The 23,394-nt window shown below is 35.0% G+C and overlaps 1 protein-coding gene across 2 annotated transcripts in view; it reads right to left on the reverse strand.

Moving 5' to 3' along the window:
* Nucleotides 1-23,394, reverse strand: part of SGCZ (sarcoglycan zeta) — a 427,442-nt gene that overhangs the window by 31,448 nt on the left and 372,600 nt on the right. For both annotated transcript variants that reach the window (XM_032686604.1, XM_032686605.1), the window contains one exon: nt 18,428-18,550. In XM_032686604.1, the coding sequence (XP_032542495.1) occupies nt 18,428-18,550 (123 nt within the window). The remainder of the gene's footprint in view (nt 1-18,427; nt 18,551-23,394) is intronic.

Raw genomic sequence — 23,394 nt, forward strand, 5'->3', positions numbered from 1 at the left:
TTTCAGAGGCTTAATAACCCACTAGGATGAAAAGACTGCCACCTGAGGTGTTTTTTTTTTTTTTTTGTGAAAAGAATGCTGGCTGAAAAGTTGATAAGCTGAGAATGAATTATTTTCCTGTGGAAAATGACCCATATATTACCATTACCTCACTCCTTTACATCGTTCTTGAAAGCAAATCAGGTGTACTGAAAATGGAATTGTGTACCATTTTGATGAGTACAAAACAGATGGAATTGCAGTGTCACAGGTGCAGCTGAACCTTACTGCCTTGATCTTTCACTAGATTTTTCAAAAACATCAAGTGTCGAAGACTATGCAACTACTAGATTGCAATGCCAATTTATCCTGTGAGTTAGAAATTTTAAGAAGAGTTTGTAAAATATTTATTATTTTTGAAGCTTGCAATTTTACTTGTTTCAAAATAATTATTAAGCCAAAGAATCCACAGGTTTCAGAGACAAAGGAGTAATTAATCAAGATTGTTTTACCACTGAAGAGACCTTAAAAACAGAGACTTTTTGTTCTAAAAATTTAATTGCAATAACAAAGTAAAATTCTTAGTTCTTTTACCATGTGTACATAGCTAAAATTTAAAAGGGCTTTTGTGAGTTTAGACAGCTGTTGTTCATCACGAAGACCTTGGAAGAGCTAATCACTGCCAAACTGGAAAAAAACCCAGAAATATTCAACTATGCAAATGATCATAAAAGACCAATGATCATAAAAAGACCACATAAACTCTTTGTTCGTTCTTTTATGAAAGCCCAGTTATTAACATTTATTTTGGGATGAATCAGAGTGCACCTTCTGGCCTGCAAATTGGTTGTGCAGTTCTTCAAGACTTCCAATTTTATAAATGGCTTGAAATGTAGCAAGGTACCTATATTAAAAGGTATGATTCAACCAGATTATTGCTGTGGAGGTGTACATAACTAAAATGAAAATGAGTTATTTTTCGAAAACATGGTTGACATGATTGCTGGCATTTCAATCTTACAGAGTACCTCAGCAGCAAAAGTGACTAACGTTAAACAGTGAAGGTTTCAGACATGAAACTGATGTGGCCATATTGGAGGCATATTACAGGTAGGAAGTTGTAGTATAGCCTGACAGATGAAGTTTTTCACTTATAAACTAAAGCACAAGCATTGAAATCTTCTGAGGTAAGCTGTTATTAAAAAGTAAATTCTAAAATTAATGACTTGGAGTCATTACTCAAGGCCCTTGAATATGACTAATGCTTGATGCATATTTTCTGTATGACAATCTTACTAAAGCAAGACTTCTACTAAGCCATTCATTTAGATAATAAGAAGAAGTTCCCTAATAAATTAAAATTCAACCTTTTCAATTGTGCTAAATTTTGACCAAAGCAAATTGCAGCTCCAGGAAATACTTGCAAAATTGCTTAAATATCATCCTAACTTATTGAGTACAAACATTTGAGACATTGCTTCCTAATGGTGGGCAGTTAAGACACCTCGTCTTGCAATGCAAATGAAACTGGATTATGCCTATGTATTCAGTTTCTCATCCATATAGTTGTTTGAGGGTTCATGTCCAAAATCTATGTTTGGCCACCAGTTGGTTTACTTTTCTGAAAAAATGAATCTATTTGAATAAAATTTGGACTGAGCATGGCAGTAACGTAATTCAATTAATAATCGGAAATGGCTATTTTAAATGGCTATTCTAAATGCTATTTCTGGGGTGAAAAAAGTCAATAAATGTAAATTTAACTGCTGAGAAGTCACATTAAAACTGAATATTTCCTCAAAACACGAACAAAATTGAAATATATATATAAGGGGTTTACAGAAACTAAGTTTTAAAAAATAATAATTTTTTTAAAATCTTTTACTTTTTTCCCCTATTATGTATGACAGATGGAGATACACATAACAATAAAAACAATTAAATACAACCATTTTCTGCTTGAATTGATACAGTCTCCTTGAAGTTACAGTAGCTAGATACATGAATAGACTTAAAGCTTACATTTAGATTTCACAGTAAATAATTTCTAAATTAACCCCTCCAAATTCATCATCTTTTCCTAGATATATGTATATGATAGTCTGAATCTGCATTTTTCTTAAAATGGTGTAAATTATTCTGTGTTCACCATAGTGGAGCACTGAACTAAAACTGTTCCTGTCTACATTCACAAGATGGAATTTTAATGGGATTATTTTCATATTTAATAAATCAAAAGATTACATTTTCACTTTGTTGTAGTAGATAACCCTAGAATTTGGAACACTCAGGCTTATGCTCTAATGAATAGTTAATACATTTCAAAGCAGAATTGTTGTTTCCTTGATGAAAAATGAATGAATCAATGAATGAAAGGTCTACCAAACAATAGTCAATAGCTTCATAACCAGGGGACTTACCTGGAATGTAAAAGAATGAGATATAAACTTGTATATTCCAAGAAAAAAATGAGAGAATGAGAAAATTGTTTCTCACCCCCGAAAACTCTACAGTTTTCAGAACTCTAGAGTACTGCTGCCTACCCGTAAAACCTAGCCAGGGATGTATACTCAATTTCATAGAACCATAGGATCATTAAGAATGGAAAAGACTTCCAAGATCATCGAGTCCAACCTCTGAATGATCACCACCTTATCAACTAAACCATAGCACTAAGTGCCACATCCAATTGTTTCTTTACCATTTCCAGGGATCATGACTTCTCTGGGTAGCCCATTCCAACGCTTGACCACACTTTCAATGAAGAAATTGTTCCTGATGTCCATCCAGAACGTCCCCTGGTACAGCTTGAGGTCATTCCCACTTGCCCTGTCAATAGAGGGCTGGGAGAAGAGACCAATCCCTACCTGGCTACAACTTCCCTTCATGTAGTTGTAGAGAGTGATATGGTGTCCCCTGGGCCTCCTTTTTGCCAGTCTAAAAAACCCCAGCTCCCTCAGATGCTCCTCCTATAGTGTACTCTCTAGACCCTTCACCAGCTTTGGTTGCCCTTCTCTGGACTCGTTTCAGCACCTCAACTTCTTGCAGTGAGGGGCCCAGAATCGGTCACAGTGCAGCCTCACTAGTGCTGAGTACAGGGGGGCGATCACTGCCCTGGTCCTGCTGGCCATACTATTTCAGGTACAGGCTGGAATTCATTTGCTTCGAAAAGCTCTATAGAACCCTGAATTATTAATTTTTTATAAAAGCAAAGGGCATTTGCCCTTCAGTTAAAATATTCCATAAATAAATAGTTTGATTTTGAAAAGTCAAAAGCTCAGAGGAATTTACCAGGAATTTTGCCATTAAGTCTAGACATCTCATTCGTTGGCTATGTTAAGAGCACAGATTAGTTACATTTTATCTGTAGTCGAAATAGAGAAAGTGGCATCTCTAGAGGTTAGTTAAATACTGATAATGGACTTAGACTAGAGCAACAATGCACAGAAACCAAGCACATTGAAGATTTTGCCTTCACCATCTGATCAGCAACTGACGATTTGAGTTTTATCTAAATTGGGAAAATCTTGTTTGGGAATCTCACTTTAACCATATCAGAAGTCACCTAATTTCCCCTTTGCATTGAAACTGCTTCATAGGGTACCTTATATAGGTTTTAGTGCCCAGTTCTCTATGCCATATGGAAATGTGCATTTATTTCTGTTCTGTACTTTGCCATTACTGCAGCATACTGAAAAAGTGTTATGTGATAATTACTGCTGCATTACTACAATTTAGGAAATTGTTTTACTTATGCAAAGGAGGCCACAAAGCAGCAGGACTGTTATCCAGATTTTTTAAATAGCTCTGCTATAGCATTTTTACTGTATTGGAATTTACATGTCACTGATAAATTATAATCAAATATTTAAATAAGTGCATTTGTGCACCCTGTAGGAGTCCACCATATGTAAGTACATAGTATGTGTTTAAAAGACTACAAATGCGTCCAAATACTTTAATATTAAAGCAAAAATGAAAATCTGGGAAGTATCCTCCCACATATTTGTACAATGCTAAAACAGAGATATGTGGATATAATGTATTTTTGTGCCTATTAGACCAAACTTAAACAAAAATGTTAGCATCTCTAATTGTTGAAAGTCTATTTTTTTTTTCAGATATGAGAAGTAAAATGAAGCTATAATATCAGTTCCTCACAAGGTTGCTAAAAAGTTGATATTACTACTAGTGATTATAATCTATTATGACTGTCTTTGTGTTCCTGCTCTTTTTTTATGTTCTGTTTTTCTCTCTAGAAGTAAATTACTCAGATGACTACAGCACATTCAAACTTGCCATTAGGCAAGTCTTTACTGCAGCTTAAATGGAAATTCTGCAGCTGTGAAACAGAGAGTGAATGCGCAACAATAATTTTGTCACATAATATTCTCATCTTCAAGACTGCATAGCCACGAAGCAAACCTTTTCATTCAGCAATAAAATGGAAGCAGATGTATTTCAAACCAATTAGCTGCAGTGACTGTAAACCATCAATGGTCATGCTAGTAAACATGTGCCTATGCATGATCTGTATCAATCACGGGAAAGACAGCATTTTCTGCAGGAGGGGACAAGATACTAAATCATACTGCAAGATGCGAACATTGGCTGAAATACACAGCTTTTGCCAAAGCCTCAGATGTTTTTTCAGGCAAGAACCACAGGAGAGTTGCCACATACCTTGCAGATGCTGCGGGAAGAGGGATTATGGTAGTAATTTAGGGCTAGATCCACCACTCCATTTTCAAGATGGGACTGAGCTGGTCACAGAGTAATTTATCAGTGTCAGTCTCAATACTCCCTTCTATGTCACCAAGGAGCAGTATCCAGGGCTCAGACTATGACCGCAATTCAGACTACCTGGCAAATCTCACTCACTCTGCTGTGAGTTTTGCAACACAACCCTCGTCTAGTCTTTGCTCTTTTACTGTTCGTGAGTCAGGAGAGACTCAAAAATCACACTCTTGTCACTGCTGCAATACAACTATCATAAATTCACCTTTCACATACCTATCATAAATTCGGACTTCTAAGATTTAAGCATTTTTCCACTGCGTACCAAGGCACATCTGGCTAAAATTAGCGAAGTAGGCTTTATTGCTGCATGAAAATTTGGTGTAGTCAGCTGCTAGAGATACCTGTTATTTACATCCTCTTAAAGTACATTATGTTCAGGTGTTTTAAGAACAGAAAACTGAATCCAGGACAGTCATGCCTAGGGAACAGAATGTCATACAATTTGACTGTCATCATGAATCAGTTATTCTGATTTATCATTTTTAAGTTAAAACAGAAAGAATATATATCCTTTATCCAACTAGCAACAAAAGCCCTTACTAATTTTAGAGGCAGGTTAAGAGACAAAAAAGAAAATCTTTCTTATTTTGCCTTTTCTTCAGATGAATTCTAAGAAGTATTTCTGCATATTAGCCTGTTAATAAACTGTCATGATGCTTACCACTCCAGCCTTTCAGCTTTCACTGAAAAGAATGTGACTGGGAAAGACCTTTATTTTTTTATTGTTAAACCTTCCAAAGGAATATATTTCTTTTAGATTTAGTCTTTCTTGTCCTTTAGTCTCCCTCTGGCCTCTAGGCATCTTATCACTGTAAGTAATATGTTCTGTTTTTTGCAACAGGATACTCCCTCTGTTCCATCCCCTGTTTTGCATTAAAAGTTCCTTTCAATATCTATAATAATTTTTTACGTCAATGTTTTGCCAACATGAAATTTTTTTGAATTACTGTTAGATTTTCCTGTCAAGAAGAAAAAAAAAAAAAGAGAGTATTTTCATTAAGACTTCAACTTCAGAGACTCTAATTGCTCTTTTCCTTTCACCCTAAATCTAAATATAAACCAAGAAGGCAACATCAAGAATGACAGTGAGAAGAAAAAACTGTAACTATAAAAAGCCTGAAAACAGTTCTGAGAGCTAAAACATGAAACAAACTTGTTGATAGATGCTCTTTCTTCACAGTATGCTTTATCTATTGCATTTTCTCTGTTCCACACTGAGAGTGTAAAAACATATTTAAAAAGTAGTCCATTATTTGGTAATGCTGCTAAGATAAAAATAGCAAAAATAATACCATTGGCTTGCTTGGTACGAATATAATTTTTTTAAAAAAAGCTATCTCCCTTTGATGTTTAATGAGGAAAGACTTTCAGATGCAACTACCAATTCCACCTCATGCTTTCAACCATAAATTGGGACAGAAATTTTTCAAGTGAACCTAGCATTTGGCTGATACTAGTATTTTGCTTTGCTGACCTTGGAACCATCTTCTGTCTGAGCACGATATTCAAGTACTTTTAAAAATTTGTGTTGCTGCATCCAGACCTCTGACCAACATAACACATTTGCTTTGCAAACGGTGATGTAGAAAAAGGACACAAAACCACACTCTTAACACTGTTAGTGGTGTAACCTATAGTAATCAATGTCATTTCTTTCACATTTTATGTATCAGATTGGTTTAGAATGATGATGACTTAAGGAAAAAGTCTCTACTTGAACTAAATGACATTTTGGCATTTGTAAAGTGGTAAGGCTGCCTGGAGGAACTGGAAGGCATTTGTGTGTGCATGATTGTGCATGTGTGCATGTGTGCTTAGATCTATTCTCTAGTAGTGTTTCTTTAGACAGCTCACAAAATAAGTTTCAAATGTTTTACAAACCTGTTATCTAATAGTTGCAATGAAAACTAAGATATGTGCTGAGGAACAGTTAGCATAAAACTGAATTCCAATGCTTTCTAATTAGGAAGAGGAAGATAAATATATCCCACTAAATCCATTACTGATATTAGTATTAACAGGATCAATACGAGTGTTCTTCATATATCAAACCAGTAGAATTTATGCTATGCATATTCAGTTCAGTTTATCTATGAATGCATCGATGTGTAGGTCTTGGTGCGGGCTACCAACTACAGTATGATGATTTATGAAAGGAGAGGTGTCTGGTTGCTTTACCTTCCACAGCTTATTCATCCTATCCCTACTTGTAGTGAAGTGTGCTTATTTATGCAGCTTTCTCATCTTCCCCTCACTGCACAGAATTTTACTTAAAAGTGAAATTGATAATACATCCCAAAAGCAATTAATCTCTAAATTGACATATGGGAAATACATTATGCAAAGAGGAACTGCACACAGAAGGAAATAAAGGACAATAGAATGGTCACTTTTTATGGCCAAACCCTAATTTTTTTATTTTCTCTCCAGTAAGATGAAAGGGTCGATGTACAAGGTTATTTTAGAATGTCAGTGTGGTTAACCACGGATATTCTAGTTTGCCAAGATATGATCCAAATGAGCTACAATTGTGGTGTGTTCTTCTGTTCATACAGTTCTAATGCCATTTTATGAATTAATCTTGTGAAATTACAGTGGTTTGCAGTGTTGCTCTCTGTTTCAGAACAGTGCAGTTTGCACTAACTTTGCTCAGTGTCATACCTAGGAATGCCCACGTCATCAAAGCATACAGCTTGGACCAGTATACATGACACTGACAGCACTTATTTAAATAGGAGCTAAAGAGTCTATATTCCTAGAATAGCACTGATCTACTACATTTGGCATGAAATATCTCGAAACTCTGCACCTCTTTGAGTAAAACAAAAACAGTTTTTGGTTTACTGTTTGAGTAAAACAAAAATAGTTAATAAGACCTGACAGGAGATCACTCAAATTAAAATATATAATATTAAATGCACATTTTCTTATGTACAATTTTACAGTTTTAAATAATAAAGTGGAAAAAAAAAGATTTAGCACTTCAGGAAAAAACAAAAGATAGAAATGACAGTCAATGAAAGAATGAGAATGATTTCTAGAACTGTGTCAAGCATAAACTCTATGTTAGTGAAAATAAATTAATTGAAAGCATATAAAGAAAGTGAAAAAATAAATTTAAATACAAAATATGAAGACCTCCTTGCTAAATTATTTATAAATTAATAAATGGGGATGATAATTAGTGCAGAAGGAAAACCAAGTGACTCAATAAGATCTCAGACACGGTCCAAGATCCTGAGCTATTTATTACCCTAGTTTTGCAAAGTTCCTCATTGTGTGTTTTAGCTTCAGTGTTACAACTCACAGGATCAAAGTTCAAGAATATTAAACGCTTTGTAATTTTATTGCCATAATGCTTAGCTATCGGCCTTCCAAATTCAAACACTAAGGGAGGGCCTCAGTAGCCTCCAAAAATGTAAAAGTGCTCAAATCAATGAGGCACCTAGAATGACAAACCATGTGTGAGAAAAATGTATATTTAAAGTCTAATAATTCATAACTAATTTTAAATAACTTTAGTGAATTTAAGCATTAATTTAGTTTAATAATATAGGGCTCATTCTTGCTCTTATACAATTAAAAGGCAAACCTTACACTGATTTCAAGCTCCACGCTACAAGTTCCAGTTTAGGTGGGCTGGCAAGGATGGAGAAGAAGCATTTTCTGTTTTATATTTCAATAATTTCAATTTATATTTCAATAATTTTTCTACAGAATGAATTTACTTACAATGTTTGCTATCACAGCCTTTTGAAAATGAGTATAGCAAAACACGCAGACGATACAAAACAGGGAGGAGCTGTTGACTCCCTCAAAGGCAGGAAGGCCCTGCAGAGAGACCTCAACAAATTAGAGGGCTGGGCAATCACCAACCATATGAAATTCAACAAGGGGAAGTGCCGGATTCTGCACCTGGGATGGGGCAATCCCGGACGTACATACAGACTGGGGAAAGAGAGGCTGCAGAGCAGTGCTGTGGAAAAGGACCTGGGGATCCTGGTCGATGGCAAGTTGAATATGAGTCAGCAGTGCCCCGGCAGCCAGGAGGGCCAACCGTGTCCCAGAAGGCATCAGGCAAAATGTCATCAGCTGGTTGAGAGAGGTGATTGTCCCGCTCTGCTCTGCACTGGTGCAGTCTCACCTTGAATATTGTGTGCAGTTTTGGGCACCTCAGTATAAGAAGGATATTAAGCTCTTAGAGAGCGTCCAAAGGAGGGCAACAAAGATGGTGAAGGGCCTTGAGGGGAAGCCATATGAGGAGTGGCTGAGGGCACTTGGTCTGTTCAGCCTGGAGAAGAGGAGACTGAGAGGAGACCTCATGGCAGTCTACAAGGGATGGGGAAGAGGAGAGGTAGACACTGATCTCTTCTCTGTGGTGACCAGTAACAGGACACAAGGGAATGGCCTGAAGTTGTGACAGGGGAGGTTTATGTTGGATACTACAAAAATGTTCTTCACACAGAGAGTGTTTGAGCACTGGAATGAGTTCTACAGAGAAGCTTACTTAACCAACCAGGTGATCCCCAAATTTAGGGATTAAGTTCTAAGAAAGAGGTAAGAGGAAGAAAGAAATTAATTCTTTACAGAAAGAGATAGCTGAAGTCTGAAGAAATTGAAAGGGTTTCACCAAGAAGGGTGCTCTCTCTGCTCTGGGAAGCCCACTTGAAAATCTGCAAGAATTGCTTACAACAGAGGACAAAGTAGGAAAGAAGGTCTATAGAGGATATGTTTCTAAGCCTGGAATACAGGATCCAGTGTAAACACAAGATCACATAGGTGCTGAGAGTTAAGACAAATTCAGTCAGACTAGGGTGTACACCAATGTAATTAGTATTTTTGAGACCATTCTTGCTAGATTGCGTCTAGTTAGATTTCAAGTAAAAGGAAAACTTGTTTGCAATCACATACAGTATACTACTGAGACTTATTCAAGATTCTTGTCTGATGATCAGACCTCAGAAAAAGGAAGCTTATCCCTAGAGAAGTGCCTGCTGGGAAAAACTGGTTTGGCTGGTAGATGGGAGAATTTTGAATAGAAGAGGTAATACATAATGAAGTTCCACTGCATCCAAAAGACTTGTGCTTATATTAAAGACATGTCTTTCAAGAAACAAAAGTATTCATGAAGTAAAGGAATAAACTTGTTAACCAGTCACTGGTCAGCTTGTGACTCGTCAACTGCCATGTGGAAGGGATGAGAACTGAAGGACTTCCCTGGAACAAACCCGAGCAAAAGTGTTAAGTGAATGTGAAGGAGTGCAGAGAGTAGAGCTGGTACATGGCTTGCCTGTCTCTGAAAGCACATGCTGAAAGCCAGCAGAGAAAGCCAAGAAAGTAGGTGCTGGTTCTCTTGCTGGACAAACACTACTTGCTGGACCTTGGTTGAGGATGCATGCCCTTCCTTCTGTAGCAGAGGGTATTCCATCTCTCTCATAATGTCCCATCATCCTGTGTCTTGCTCAGGATTTACAGACAGACTGCAGTGCACAATGAAAAGTAAAAATGTAAGAAAAAAATTGCTATAATTTTTCTTTTACTTTGTAAAAGAGAAAAAAGGAATCCTACGTTTAGCTTGAACAGAAATACTTTTACATAAAAGTCAAAATGACAGATTTCATGAGTAGTTAGTTAAGAGATCAAAATGGAGACCTAGTTGCAAATGCATATACTGATCTCTGTTTTCTTGGACATGCTACCCACATGCTTTTTCATTCTAACCAATGTATTATAGGTAATAAAACCCTTTAAAGAATATAAATAAAACTACAGGGAAGATAAAACTACAATGAGAAAGACTAAGAACTAAGGTTAGAAAGAACACATTTTATTGAATTTATAGTACTTGGCTTGTGACTAGACATAAAAAGAAAATATCTGATCTCCTCTAAGGCTTACTCCTTGCTGTGATCATTAAGTTCCAAACCAAATCAGGACCAAATCAGTTTATCTTCAACAGATGATATAATTAGCTCTGAAGAAGGAAATGAAGGAAATTCTACATTCTCTACAGCCAAACTATTTCAGAGTTTCACTATTCTTTCTTTAAAAAGGCTTGGGAGTTTTTTTTGTTAGTTCCAATATTCCAAAATATTGTCACTAATCCCTGTGCATTAGATGATTATTTTTCTTTATAAAAAGCTTTATCTGTTTAATCTTTTTAGTTTGGTGGTCAACATCACCACATAGGTTCTTTGCCCTTTCATCAATACCCATGAAGTATAAATCCATTTGCCTTTTGAATCTCAGAGCAGTTATACAGTTTTGCCTCGATATTCAAGTTTTTGCTTCATTCTCTTATTATGAGATAACTCTTACCACATATAATTTCATGTCTTCTATAGAATACATGTTGACTTTTGCCACTCTTACTTCTGGATTCCTAATCTGAATTCTTAAACATTTCTATCTATATTTCTTAATCTTTATAACACATACACACTTCTGTACTTTCTGAATCTTGAGCAAAGCTACATTGTTATACACTTTTAACTCAAATACAATGGCCTATATACATTGATGATATTTTTCCACAGCCAAAATGATGGCTTATTATGTTTGTGTCTTGGTGTGCTGAATTTAATGCTGTCAGACACTGTGAAATGTAAACTCATCATTAGCCACAGTGAGGATAGGAATTTAAATTCACAATGTAGGCTGAAAGCTGCAGGCCATATTTTCGTGGGTGAAATAATTTTTTTCTGGAGTCATTTCCTGTGTGTGAAATTATTCCTAGCTTATAGGAGTCTGCTATGAATAAGCTTTGAAATGTATTGCAGAGCAGACATTATTTGAATCTGTGTTTTTCACAGCTTTGCCTGCATACCTGCTTTATAAATAGATGTAGGGAAAACAGTGAAGTCCAAGATGTTACTGGTGGGGATCTGCTACCTTTTCCTCTGAGTAAGGTTTTGTTTCAAACTGTGACTGCCCTGTGCTCAAACAGTACCTTCATGAGAGGATTTGAGCTATTTTCTACCTAAATTTAGAGTCAAGATCTTCCTGTTCTTTCATAAGTAAATTTGGAAAGTATGATGTATGTCATGACATAACGCATATATAATCTCACCATGCAGTTTATGACTACTAAATACGTTAGCTTGTACTGAAAGTTGGAATAAAAATTTGCCTTAAGGTAGGATAAAAATAAAAAAGGTACTTTGTACTGGATTGGGATAGAATTCAGAGAAAATGAAGTGCAGTTCTGACATGTATTACATGGCTCACAGTAAGAAGTACATCAGTGTATTCTTTGCAAAAAGTCGGATGCCTGCAATATTTCCTGAAAATATAATAGTATTTTTCCTATTCTGAAAGCTTTACAAATTGAAATCCAAATTATCTCATCTTCTATCATCTAACAAGAATATTGTTCCAGGACAAAGTAAGATATTTTTGGCCTGTAGTGTCATCATTATAGGGAGAGTATTTTGAACCAAACACTCTTTTCATTGAACTGAAATCCTGTAGTATTGTGCAGCCTGATCCTTATCTTCAATAACAAAATTTTGTTTCCAGGCATAAATAAACCACAAGGAAATTCTTTAAGGAAAAAAAAATTAAAAAAAAGGAAAACAGTAATGCTGGAGCTCTTTTGTGATTCACCTTTCCCTCCTGTGAGCGGTTATATCTTGAAAATAGAGATGGGTCTGACTGCTGCAATTTAAATGTGCATTTTCAAAACTACAAAGCCTGAGGGCATGTGTGTATCAGGTTTATCTTAGGTTTAAGAATTATAATGTTACTACAAAATCTGAACCCAATTAATACCCAATTCCTGCATCTAAACCTTCTGAAGGTTTACTGCTTATTTTCTAATCAAGCTGCATTGTTTTGATTTAAGGGTTATCTCAGCTTATTAATAATGGGGTAATTTTCCACTGAGCTTTGACCCTTCCATAGGTCCTGTGGATTTGCCTGGAGTCATCCAATTCAAACACTTCAAAACTAGAAGTATTTTAAATTGCAACTCTGGACTTTGCATAGTTCTTCAACAGGGAACGTGGAATATGACTATCATATAATGCAGACATTAGTAGGTTTTCCTAAAATTATTAATTCTTACATTGGTCACAAATACCCAATAGTTTAATCCTGATGTCAAAAGTTTATCCTGAAAATCAGATTCACTCTGTATGTTTGAACCAGGTTCTAGATTGATGCTGCTCTTTACCAGACCAGGGTAAATACTCTCCAGTAACTTTGGATAACTGCTGGCTGTGTTATGCAAAGGAACAGCTAAGACAAACACAGAATCAACTCAAAAAACCCCACGTTATTTAATAGAATTAAATAGATTACAGCCCAGAAAGAGAGGAAAGGATTGAAATCCGTCTCCTCTTATGTCAGGATGCTATCACGAAAAAGGAGGCAAAAAAAGAAGCTGATTACTTAAAGAGAGGTATTCAGAAAATATGGATTATAGAAAGGTTAACTCTCTAGGTAGAGGATGATTTTCTTCTCCCTATACATCAGAAGAGTATAACTTTACTGGTTTTATTTTTTTCCTTTCTTTTCCTTTCTTCTGCCTGACTATATGCTGGCTTCTTCTGTGACAGTCTACAGAACAGCGTAGATGAGTATTTTTCAGTAAAATGGTTGTAAGAAATTGAACATGTTTTCCTGGGCTGACAGAACTGTTTGTATATTTGTCTGCTTTTAGGTTTATTCCTTTTTCCAAAAAAAATTATGTTACCAAGGCTTATTTCACTTTACATACATTCCTGAGACCAGTTCTTCTGTTCCTTGGCATGTTTTTGTTCAAGTGCCAAAAATCAAAACCTTTCTTTTGCAAATTAGTTGTTATTATCTTCAAGTGAGTCTAGTCTTCCAACAATCTCCACTGTCACCTGGAGGCTGGCGTAAGCACACACTGCTTGGAGTCTGAGCTGGCTGGGTGCATTCTACCCTTAACTAGAAGATATAAATGTATTTATGCAATGTCCTGGATAAGAAATTTATTTACTTAGTCTCACCACTTGTAGTCTGCCTATACATCTTTCAGTTCATAGACAGCTTAGTGCCCACATGCATATGATTGTAATCAGTTCTGTAGCTGTACCTTCAGAGTAATGCCCTGACAGGTTGTTCTATTGCCAAGTGATTAGATTACCACAATAATATTATCTTTCAATCAGAGCTCTCATACAGACAAGTCTGGACATTGAGTGCTTTCTTGAGATCTAAATAAGCTTGTCAGAAACCTTATTCATCCAGTACATTTTGGAGTACATATTAATGTAGACATTACTGAGGAAACACAGAAATCCTATGTATATGATGCATTTTTGTTACTGAGAGACGATGATAAAAGAATTCTGGTTCATGCAGTGTCCAGGATACTGAGAATCTGGCCTATCTACTTAAAGGATTAACTTTTTAGAACAACATCAAATACAGTAGTTTACTGTGGTCAGATAATTTGGCTGCATAAGCCAGCTTAAAGTGATTGTTCCCCTTCATCTTGTGCCACTTCACTCTCCAAACTCGATCTGTCCTGAATGACAATCCACCAACTGAACGTGGCAAATCCAAGATCTTCTTTCCCATTCATACTGAAATTACTATTCAGTCTCTGAATGCACTAGATATACGCCTACTGTAATAACAACATACATAAAATAATAATTTATTTTTCTACATTTCAGTACTTGTTATAAATATTTTATTTCTACTTTTCCAACCTAATTTGCAATTCACATATATTTCCTCATATTTCTGTCATATTTCCTTTTTATAGCCATAAGCCATATTTCTATTTTATCATTTCCTTTTAACTACTCTGGAAGACCTCTCTATATTTCAATTACCTACAGACTCACAGTTCTGCATCATAATCTTAAAATCAAAACTGAAGTACTGATGCACTCCTCTGCATGTTAATTCTGACTATTATTAGAATATTATCAGAATATAAGTATGTAGGTATCTTCTGAAGTTTCCTTGATACATCAAGGCTCTCATCCTTCATCTAGTAAAGTTTATGACTGGTCAAAAGCCATGCTGAACCCACTGTAAGCATATACTTTGGTGTAATGAAAAATATACTTCCAACCCTTCACAGATTTTTCCCTGACACTGTTCTGGTGTCAAATTAGATTTGACCTATACACATCCTGCTATTAATCTGAGAAAGTTTCCATTACAGCTGAAGTATGTTGTCCTCTTCTGACTTCCATTTTTCTACTTAGCTGTGCTATTTGACAAGGCAGAAGGCTCTTAGGAAGTTGTAATGATCTGCAAGTTTTTTATGCCTCTTCTTTTTGTTTCTCCTACTGCTGCTGGCAACAATGTGCAAACCTTAGTACAATTGCACTTCCCATAATGAGATCTATTTTTGTGTTTGAAAGATGGAAACAAAGTGATCTTCATCTAATTGTATGAGGTCATATAATACAGACATGGAACCCCATGTATCTGAAAAGTTTTATGTTTCCAAAAATTATGGAAGGAGTTAAACTCTATAGAACTATTATTAAAATCTTGGTAAAACAATAACTGACAATTTTCTAATTAGCTTCTTATTTATTTTTAGAGGAAAAATATTATTGCTGACATATTAATTATCATTATAAAAAAATTCAGTTCTATCCAGAAAGGACTTTAGGTCCTATGCCCAGACATGCAGCATTAAGGGATGAAAGAAAATAAGCCAGCATTTAAGAAAGTAATAGGGAACAAAATAAATTAGTTCTCCATAAAGGCGAGTAATTAATATTTTTCAAACAATTTAGACTGAGTTATTTAGAAAAAGTGACACAGCTTATGCGCTACATCTAGAAAATGTAATTGAATTTGATTGCAGAACAGCAATAGCTTCTGATGGAAGACTTACTTAATTTGCCTTTTTTTAAACATGATTAATAAACATGAAAAGCAACATCTAAAAGTACAACTGATTTAGCAATCGTGTAAAACCTGTAACAAAACAAGTTACAGTATAGTTTTTATGGGTCTCAGAAAAAGGATCAGAAATAAAATTATGGTTAAAGAACACTATAGAAAAGTGATGGAAGTGTACAGATCAGAAGAACATGGAGACAAGATGAGAATTAAATTGCTATCTCTTCTCCTTCTAAAACCATAGAGAGAGAAATACTCTTATCAAAAAAGCAAAATATTTGTATAATTTGGATAAAACAGTATAAATTTAATGGGAAAAAAGAGTTTCTGATAATGGGTATTTAGCCTTAACTGAGAAAACCACCTCAAAAGTCAAAGAAAAAACCTTGGTTGAGTTGTCAAAAAAAGTAGAAGTAGTTAGACTATATCTAGACAAGGTTCACGTTCCTTTGTACTTTTTAAACAGCTGGTAGATACAAGTTTGGTTTAAGAAAAAAGAGGATGACAAACTGTGCTATCAGAGACATACAATGAAAGTTTTTATAGTAAGAATTATAACTTTCTTTCATAGCACTGTCTCAAAAAAATGCATACCGACCTAGGCCTTCTTAATCTGTTCTCTCAAAAGTACTCTGGCAGGGTAAAGCTGCCTCACAATGTATGCTTGTACTCTCATTGACAAGGGTGACCAATACAACTCTGCTACAAGAGTATCTTGCGGAGATCATCTTGCAATTAAAAGAAATACAAAATAAAGGCAAGGGGCAGGAAACTTTGAATTAAGATTTAGATAATGGAAGTAAAAGTCAAGCAGATACTCTTGCTCTGTAACTGCAGAAAGAGTGAAGGAGACCCTGTGATACTACAGATGCTGTCCATTCACTAGGACAGGGCGAATATAAGAGATGGAGAAAGGTTTAACCGTGTGCAGAAAGGAACCTGTGAGCCCACCAGAAAATCAGCTCCTTATTCCTGCTTATTTCCCAGTTCTTCAACAATATGTTCAATTCATCAAGGCTTTCTCTTCACTCCCTACAAAGCTCTGTGATACACATTAGGCTTGGTGGCAGGAAGCACCTCTGCTCAAAGGGGCCATAGTCAGCTGCAATTCTAACAGATCTGTCCAATAAAGCAAAAAGTTAAATCTTTTTTATTCTTTCCTTGACTAATAAAGTAGAAAAGAGTTAACACAGTTAAGCAAAAAAGCTAAAGTAACAATGGAAGGAATAATAAGTATTTTAAATTAAATCAGCGAACCGCCTAATTTTAAAGTGACAGACTCTTAATAGGGAAATATATGGTTGCAATATGTCTAAACCAAAAAGTACTACTGATTCCATATATTTCTTATCTGGGAAATAAATTGATATCTGGATTACTACAGTGTTTCTACTATACCTTTCTCCCTGAAATAGGCTGCCTATATAAAAATTTACAAATAAAAATATTACAAAAAAAATCAATGAGAAGCTGTCCACTTAATCTAACAAGTTTTTATTAATCGAGAATTTCTTAGACTGCTTTATGATAATTTTTTTAAAAAGATGTTTGTTCTTCTAAAATGAGAAAATAAAATAATTTCATTGTAGTTCCACACTTAAATAACTACATATGAGAGTTTAATTTCCAAATAAGCACAGCTTATATTTGCTTTTTGATATTCAATTTTTGTTTTATTTGTTCTTCAATGATTCCTTTCCTACATTCACCCCAAAGGCATCATGATAATCAAAACACATGCCTGAGAAAAATAAACTAAAGAAAAAAATTCTGGTTGATGTTTGACATTATGATGTCTTGCCAGGTTCCATCAGTCATTTCATGTCATGTGAAGTAATGCAGTCTGATTGATGGAGCTCACAGGGACTCACAGTTTTTCACGTTTGCTGGAAAATTTAAAGGTATCACAGAATCTTCAGACAAAAGTAGTACTTATGGTGCAAAAAGTTTGATTAAAAAATAATTACCATGACAACTAAAACTTATGATCACATTTCTCAGTGGTAGGAAATCTAATTCTTAGTGTCATTTGTAAGATGTTTTATTTTTCAACTTTTGATATATACTTTGAAATCTCTTATGTCAGTTTTATATTTAAGATTAAATTTCTCAGCATTTAATATTATGACTGAGTTTGAACCTTAGCAGAATTCAGTATGATTCTCTTTTTTCACAGTACACATGATGGATTCTGCTTTCCTAGGGATGGCTGAACAGCTGACTGCCCATGGAAAGAAGTGAATGGATTCTTTTTTCACTTTGTTTGCATGTGTGACTTTTGCTTTTCCAGTAATGACAACTATTTTTCTTACTTTCTTGAACAAATGCTCAAGTCAAGACAAGATTTCTATTTACAATGGCTCAGCTCAGCCTCATGAAGTAAAGCAGAGTACATACTGTTAATTCAGATAGAAGTTAGACTTGATACTTTGTATATATAGAAAAAACAAAGGTCATAGTATATGACAATAGGTCTTATTATTGTGAAGGAGCATTACCTGAACAAATGGCATAGGTACTACAAAACAATGCTTAATGGTAACATATAAAAGCCAAATTACAATGGTAAGTGTGATTTGTATCACAGTTGATCCTGCAGACTTTAAATTCATCTCTCCCTTTAGAGGAATTGATTTTTAGATTATGCAGCATCTTTTGGTTGGTCAATCAATCACTGATGATGAGAAGAATTTTTCCTCTACAAGGGATTAAAATTTTGTACAAGATTAGTTCTTTAATTATTACTAAAAATATTAAAAAAATATATACTGTTTACATCTATTTAGACACTTTATCATTACCATACCTGTTACTTTCAGTCTGTCAGCTCCAATGACAATCTCATCTTCATCTGCAGAAAACAATACTTTTCCACCTTCACTTGCTCTCACTTCAAATCTCTTACACTGAGCCTCCACAGCATCAGCTCCTGAAATCAAGTAAGTTATTGTTTCATCTAAGATATTTTGTAAGAATGAAAGTAAACATCAGCACATATGGAATATCCAAAACATATTGACTCCATGAGGCTTTGACAAAATACCGGGCTTTCCGTAAGCCTGATAGATAATTTGCATTATAAAATACCGTTAAAATAATTTGCAGAGTGACTATTTCACTATTTCATATCAGGATATAAGGTAAAGTAATTATGAAAAACACCTATTTCAGAGTTGTGTGGAATTCAACACTAAAATTTAGAATGTACTTAAACACTGAGATCTTGAAATGCCAATTCAGACAGAGCTTTCTGGGGTTTGTTCAGTTTAAATTGCAGTTTCTTGTCAATGGAAAAATAAAAGATAACACGTTAGCCTATTCCATAAAGACAAACAAAGCAAAACAGTAGAAAAAGGTATTTTTCATTCAGCTCTACTTCAAACTTAAACAGAGGAATAACAAAACAAAATAAAAAAATCAAGATACCAAAAAAGATGAACTGAGATATTATGAAACAATATTCCCAAATATCTCAAAGATCAAAAACTCTAAAATAACTCTGAATTAGACAGACATATAGAATTGATCTAACTCCAATAAAAAAGTTTGCAGATATCAAAACTCTTTTAAATTTATTATGCTTTTAAATTTACTGGTCTTATCCTTACTCTTCAGTGTTTTGTCTACTAAATTCTTTCTGAAAATGGTGTTGAAAAGCAATGAACTGCATATGGCACAACAAGATGTAAGGCAAGATAAAAAGTTTCAGGGAATAATTATCTGAAATTTTCTCACTGACCCCTAATTTGAATTGTAATGTACACCTGGAAGCAATCTATATGGGCAAAAATTATGGGGAAGGCCTTATGGACGAAGAAAACCATGTATGTCATTTCAGTTTAACAATCTGGTTTATAGGTTTGTAAATCCTCCTGCTTCTCTAATATAGAAGTTTTCAGGTTAATATGCAAATATACATTATCAAAATATGTAATAAAATTAAAAAACTGTAATAGCTAATTTTCGATAAGGCACTGTCATAACAGCCCTTAATTTGCAGAATCAGCTAAGAAATCAAAACAACAATTCCTCTTTCACATGACCTTATGTTTGTACTGTAAAAAATTTCTGGCTATCTTTAATTTATGAAAGTAAAAAGAAAATGAAAAGGAACTATAAAAATAGTTGTGATGCCCCATTTTGCCGAAATTAGACATGTTTATTCTGTTGTAAGTGTGTAAAGTGGTATTTTTCCTCCCCTCTCTGTACAATTGTACTTTTTAAAAAATGCGATAAACAGGTTGTTGGCTTTGTTTTGAAAAAATATGAAATTTTTGTTAAGACAGATGGGGCAGATTTCAGATAATCAAATGTCAGCCACGGGATAAATGCTACACCTCACAAACATTCCAGAATGCTTACTAATAAAAAGGTATAATGAAGTCTAATTAATAGTCTATCAGGTAAATGTATCACAATATATATTCATAAATATCTGTCTTACAGAATTCATCCATTACTCTTAAATATCTTCCAAAGGTCAGTGATGATGCCCTCGATAGGGGTGCCCCCTAGGCACATTTGAATTATTTGTTTAAAATGCAATCATTTAGCTAGTGATGCATGTTAACAATACAGTTTAGTAGGACACTCTATTCTCTTTCATTATGTCACAGGTAAAGATATCTTTTTAAAAAGCTATTAAAAACACATTAATATTTACTTTTTATATGAGTGCTTATTTTACGAAACTCAGTGAGAAAAGGCTTTATCAGACCTCTAGTGAGTTCAACAGGCTGTTGTGTATCTGTTCAGCAACAGAAACACATAAGGACATTAGAGGTCAATTTATCAATTTTTTTCAATTTTACTCCTTAGTTTGCATATAAGTTAAGCTTATATATTTTTCTGCAGAATAATTACACTAAAAAAATAAACCATACTGCTGTTGACTCTATCCAGTTACTTTATGAAAATGGGATAACCACATAAATTACTCTAAGAACTGCATTAAATTACTACATTACTCTTTAATTCATTTGAAAGAGGGAGAAATTATAATAAATTATAGACTTTTAAAAATACTTGTAGAAATTATAGATGACCTTTTATAGATGACTTCTGAAGGTTATGTGATCCACTGTTAATTTACACACGGCTATGATTCAATGCTCAAAATGATATATGATAAGTCATGAGTAAACACTGTTCATGACAGTAAAACCAAGGTGCAATCCTCTTTAAATACCATTGCACAAAAATATTTATTCCAGAATGCTTCTCGTGGTTCAGAATGGGAAGACTAGCAGAGGCTAAAAAGATAAATGTTTTCTTGTTGAATATAAGTGCTTCCAGAAATGTCATGACCTCATGGTTTGAAGGAAGATGTTCAAGATACCATCAGAGTTGAAGCTAATATTATTTATGACAAAATAAATGGTAGCTTCATATTTGAAATAAGAATTCATGCTGGTATTTAACCACTTATTTATAACTGGAATAACATTTGTGCCCTCTCTGTGTACCACTGATATTTTACCACTGTGTCTTTTGGAGGGAGAAAAAAAAAGAGCCTGTTACTGAGTTGTTCATGTTGCCCTAATAAAATCATAGACTAAAAGGTTCAAAATCAAATAGCATAAACATTTAGATCTTATTCTTTGCTATATATTTCCTTACTGCTTCTGTTGAATTTTTTTCAGAATTTAAATAAGTTCTGATATTATCAAAACATTCAATTTTTGATACACTTTTAGAATAGTGTTTATTTTTGGTTTGGAAATATTTGTTCTTAATTTTGAAATATTTAAAAGGCATACAATTAAAAGGCATTAATTTAATACAAAACTTATGAAAACCATATTAAAAATTACCCAAAATATATCACTTTGGGGAAAAGTCATAAGCAATCATTTTTCCTGATTTAGTCAAAAGTTTGATTTGAAAATCTCAAAGCCCTTCTGGAATTGTATATTTCTTTTTCTGCACAAGTTTAGTTTTCAGTCATTTTCTAAATTTTATTCCATTCTAAGGCCTTAGAATACACTGCATTGCACTTCGCAAGGGCTGCATTTTGAACTGTTATTGAAAAGCATAGGTAAGAATTCTGTTGTAGAAGTAAATTTCAAAGTGCTCCACTCAACTCATTAGGAAAAAAGAAAAGATACAATACAACCAGTGTTTATTATCATGGCCCAGGAGACTGGTTTTTTAACAGCAATGGGTTGCAAAGGAAGGAGTCTACCACAGTGGACTCTATTCCCAGTTCTCTACTTCATTCCCTATAGCAGTGCAGGGAGACAGGGAATGAGGGTTATGGCCAGTTCAATACATGTTATTTCTGCTGCTTCTTCCTCCCCAGAGAGAAGAGTCCTAACTCTGCTCCAGCGTGGGGTCCCTCCCATGGGAGATAGTCCTTCACAAACTTCTCCAACATGAGTCCTTCCCATGGGCTGCAGTTCTTCACAAATGGCTTCAGTGTGGGTCCCTCCCTTGGAGTACAGTCCTTCAGGAACAGGCTGTTCCAGGGTGGGTCTCCCACAAAGTCAAAAGCCCTACCAGTAAACCTGCTCTAGCATGGGCTCCTCTCTCCACAGGTCCTGCCAGGAGCCTGCTCCAGCACAGGCTTGCCACAGGGTGCAGATGGATCTCTGCTACCACATGGACCTCCATGGACTGAATGGGGACCGCCTGCTTCACCATGGTTTTCACCACAGGCTTCAGAAGAATCTCCTGCCCCTCCTTCTGCACTGATCTCGGTGCTGCAGAGCTGTTTCTCTCACATATTCTCATTTCTCTCTCATATTCTCATTTCTCTCTTCTTTGGCCACAAATATTTCTCTGCAGTAACTGTTCCCTTCTTATATATGTTATCACAGAGGTGTTGCTACCATGTCTGACTGGCTGGGCCATGGCCAGCAATGGGTCCATCTTTGAGCCGGTTGGCATTGGCTCTGTTGGACACACTACCAGAACCTTTCCACACAAACCAAATACAGAATGTTAGAGATGTCCTTGTCCTGCAACCATACTTATGGTTCAGGAATCCAAAGGATAATCTCAAATAACTTAATACTTAATAGTTTTATCTTTATTTAAGAGCTAATGATTGCTTAGGTACCTAAAAGTAAGTGGCATAATAAGTACTGTATGCTGCTATTTTACACCCATCAACGTTGTTGCTCCTAACAGAAAATGTGTCAGAAATCAAAAAAAGACCTGCCACATTATTACTCTTTATATATCACTGCAAATGACAGCCTGTGTTTTGATAACTCCTTTTTAAAACTTGCAGTGTATTTAGGGTTATATAGGTTTTCGTGAAGAATGACTTAAAGAACAATAATCTGGAGCTTCGACAAAGAAATACATATGTTTCAGATGTCCAGCATTTGTGCTGCTTCAGCATCACATTATATAAAAGTACACCTAGAATTCAGCTAGTCCAATATATCATTACAGGAGGTAAATATATTTTTTTATTCTAAAATAAATGGGCTTTCACTTTATGTTGCACTCCGGACTTAACAGTGCGCGGTATTACTTACTTATTGCTGCAACAGTGGTTAGTGTATTCAAGCCACTTGAGAGATTACTAACAAAACATAATATGTGTTAAATCTGTCTCTTTGACGTAGAACCAGATGAGAATGTTATAAAACTGGTTTTGAAAAGTTAAACTGCCTACAGAGTAATCAATGCTATCAAAATGGAATTCTGTTTCATTACATTTTCATTTCCCAGTTGAAATAAGATCAAGCAGTTGCATTTGCAGTATATCAGTGTATTATCTTCCTAGCTGTAAAGCAAATTGCTGTGTTCCAACAACATAGC

This window comes from Chiroxiphia lanceolata, chromosome 4 (genome assembly GCF_009829145.1).
Source record: "Chiroxiphia lanceolata isolate bChiLan1 chromosome 4, bChiLan1.pri, whole genome shotgun sequence".
Taxonomy (NCBI): domain Eukaryota; kingdom Metazoa; phylum Chordata; class Aves; order Passeriformes; family Pipridae; genus Chiroxiphia; species Chiroxiphia lanceolata.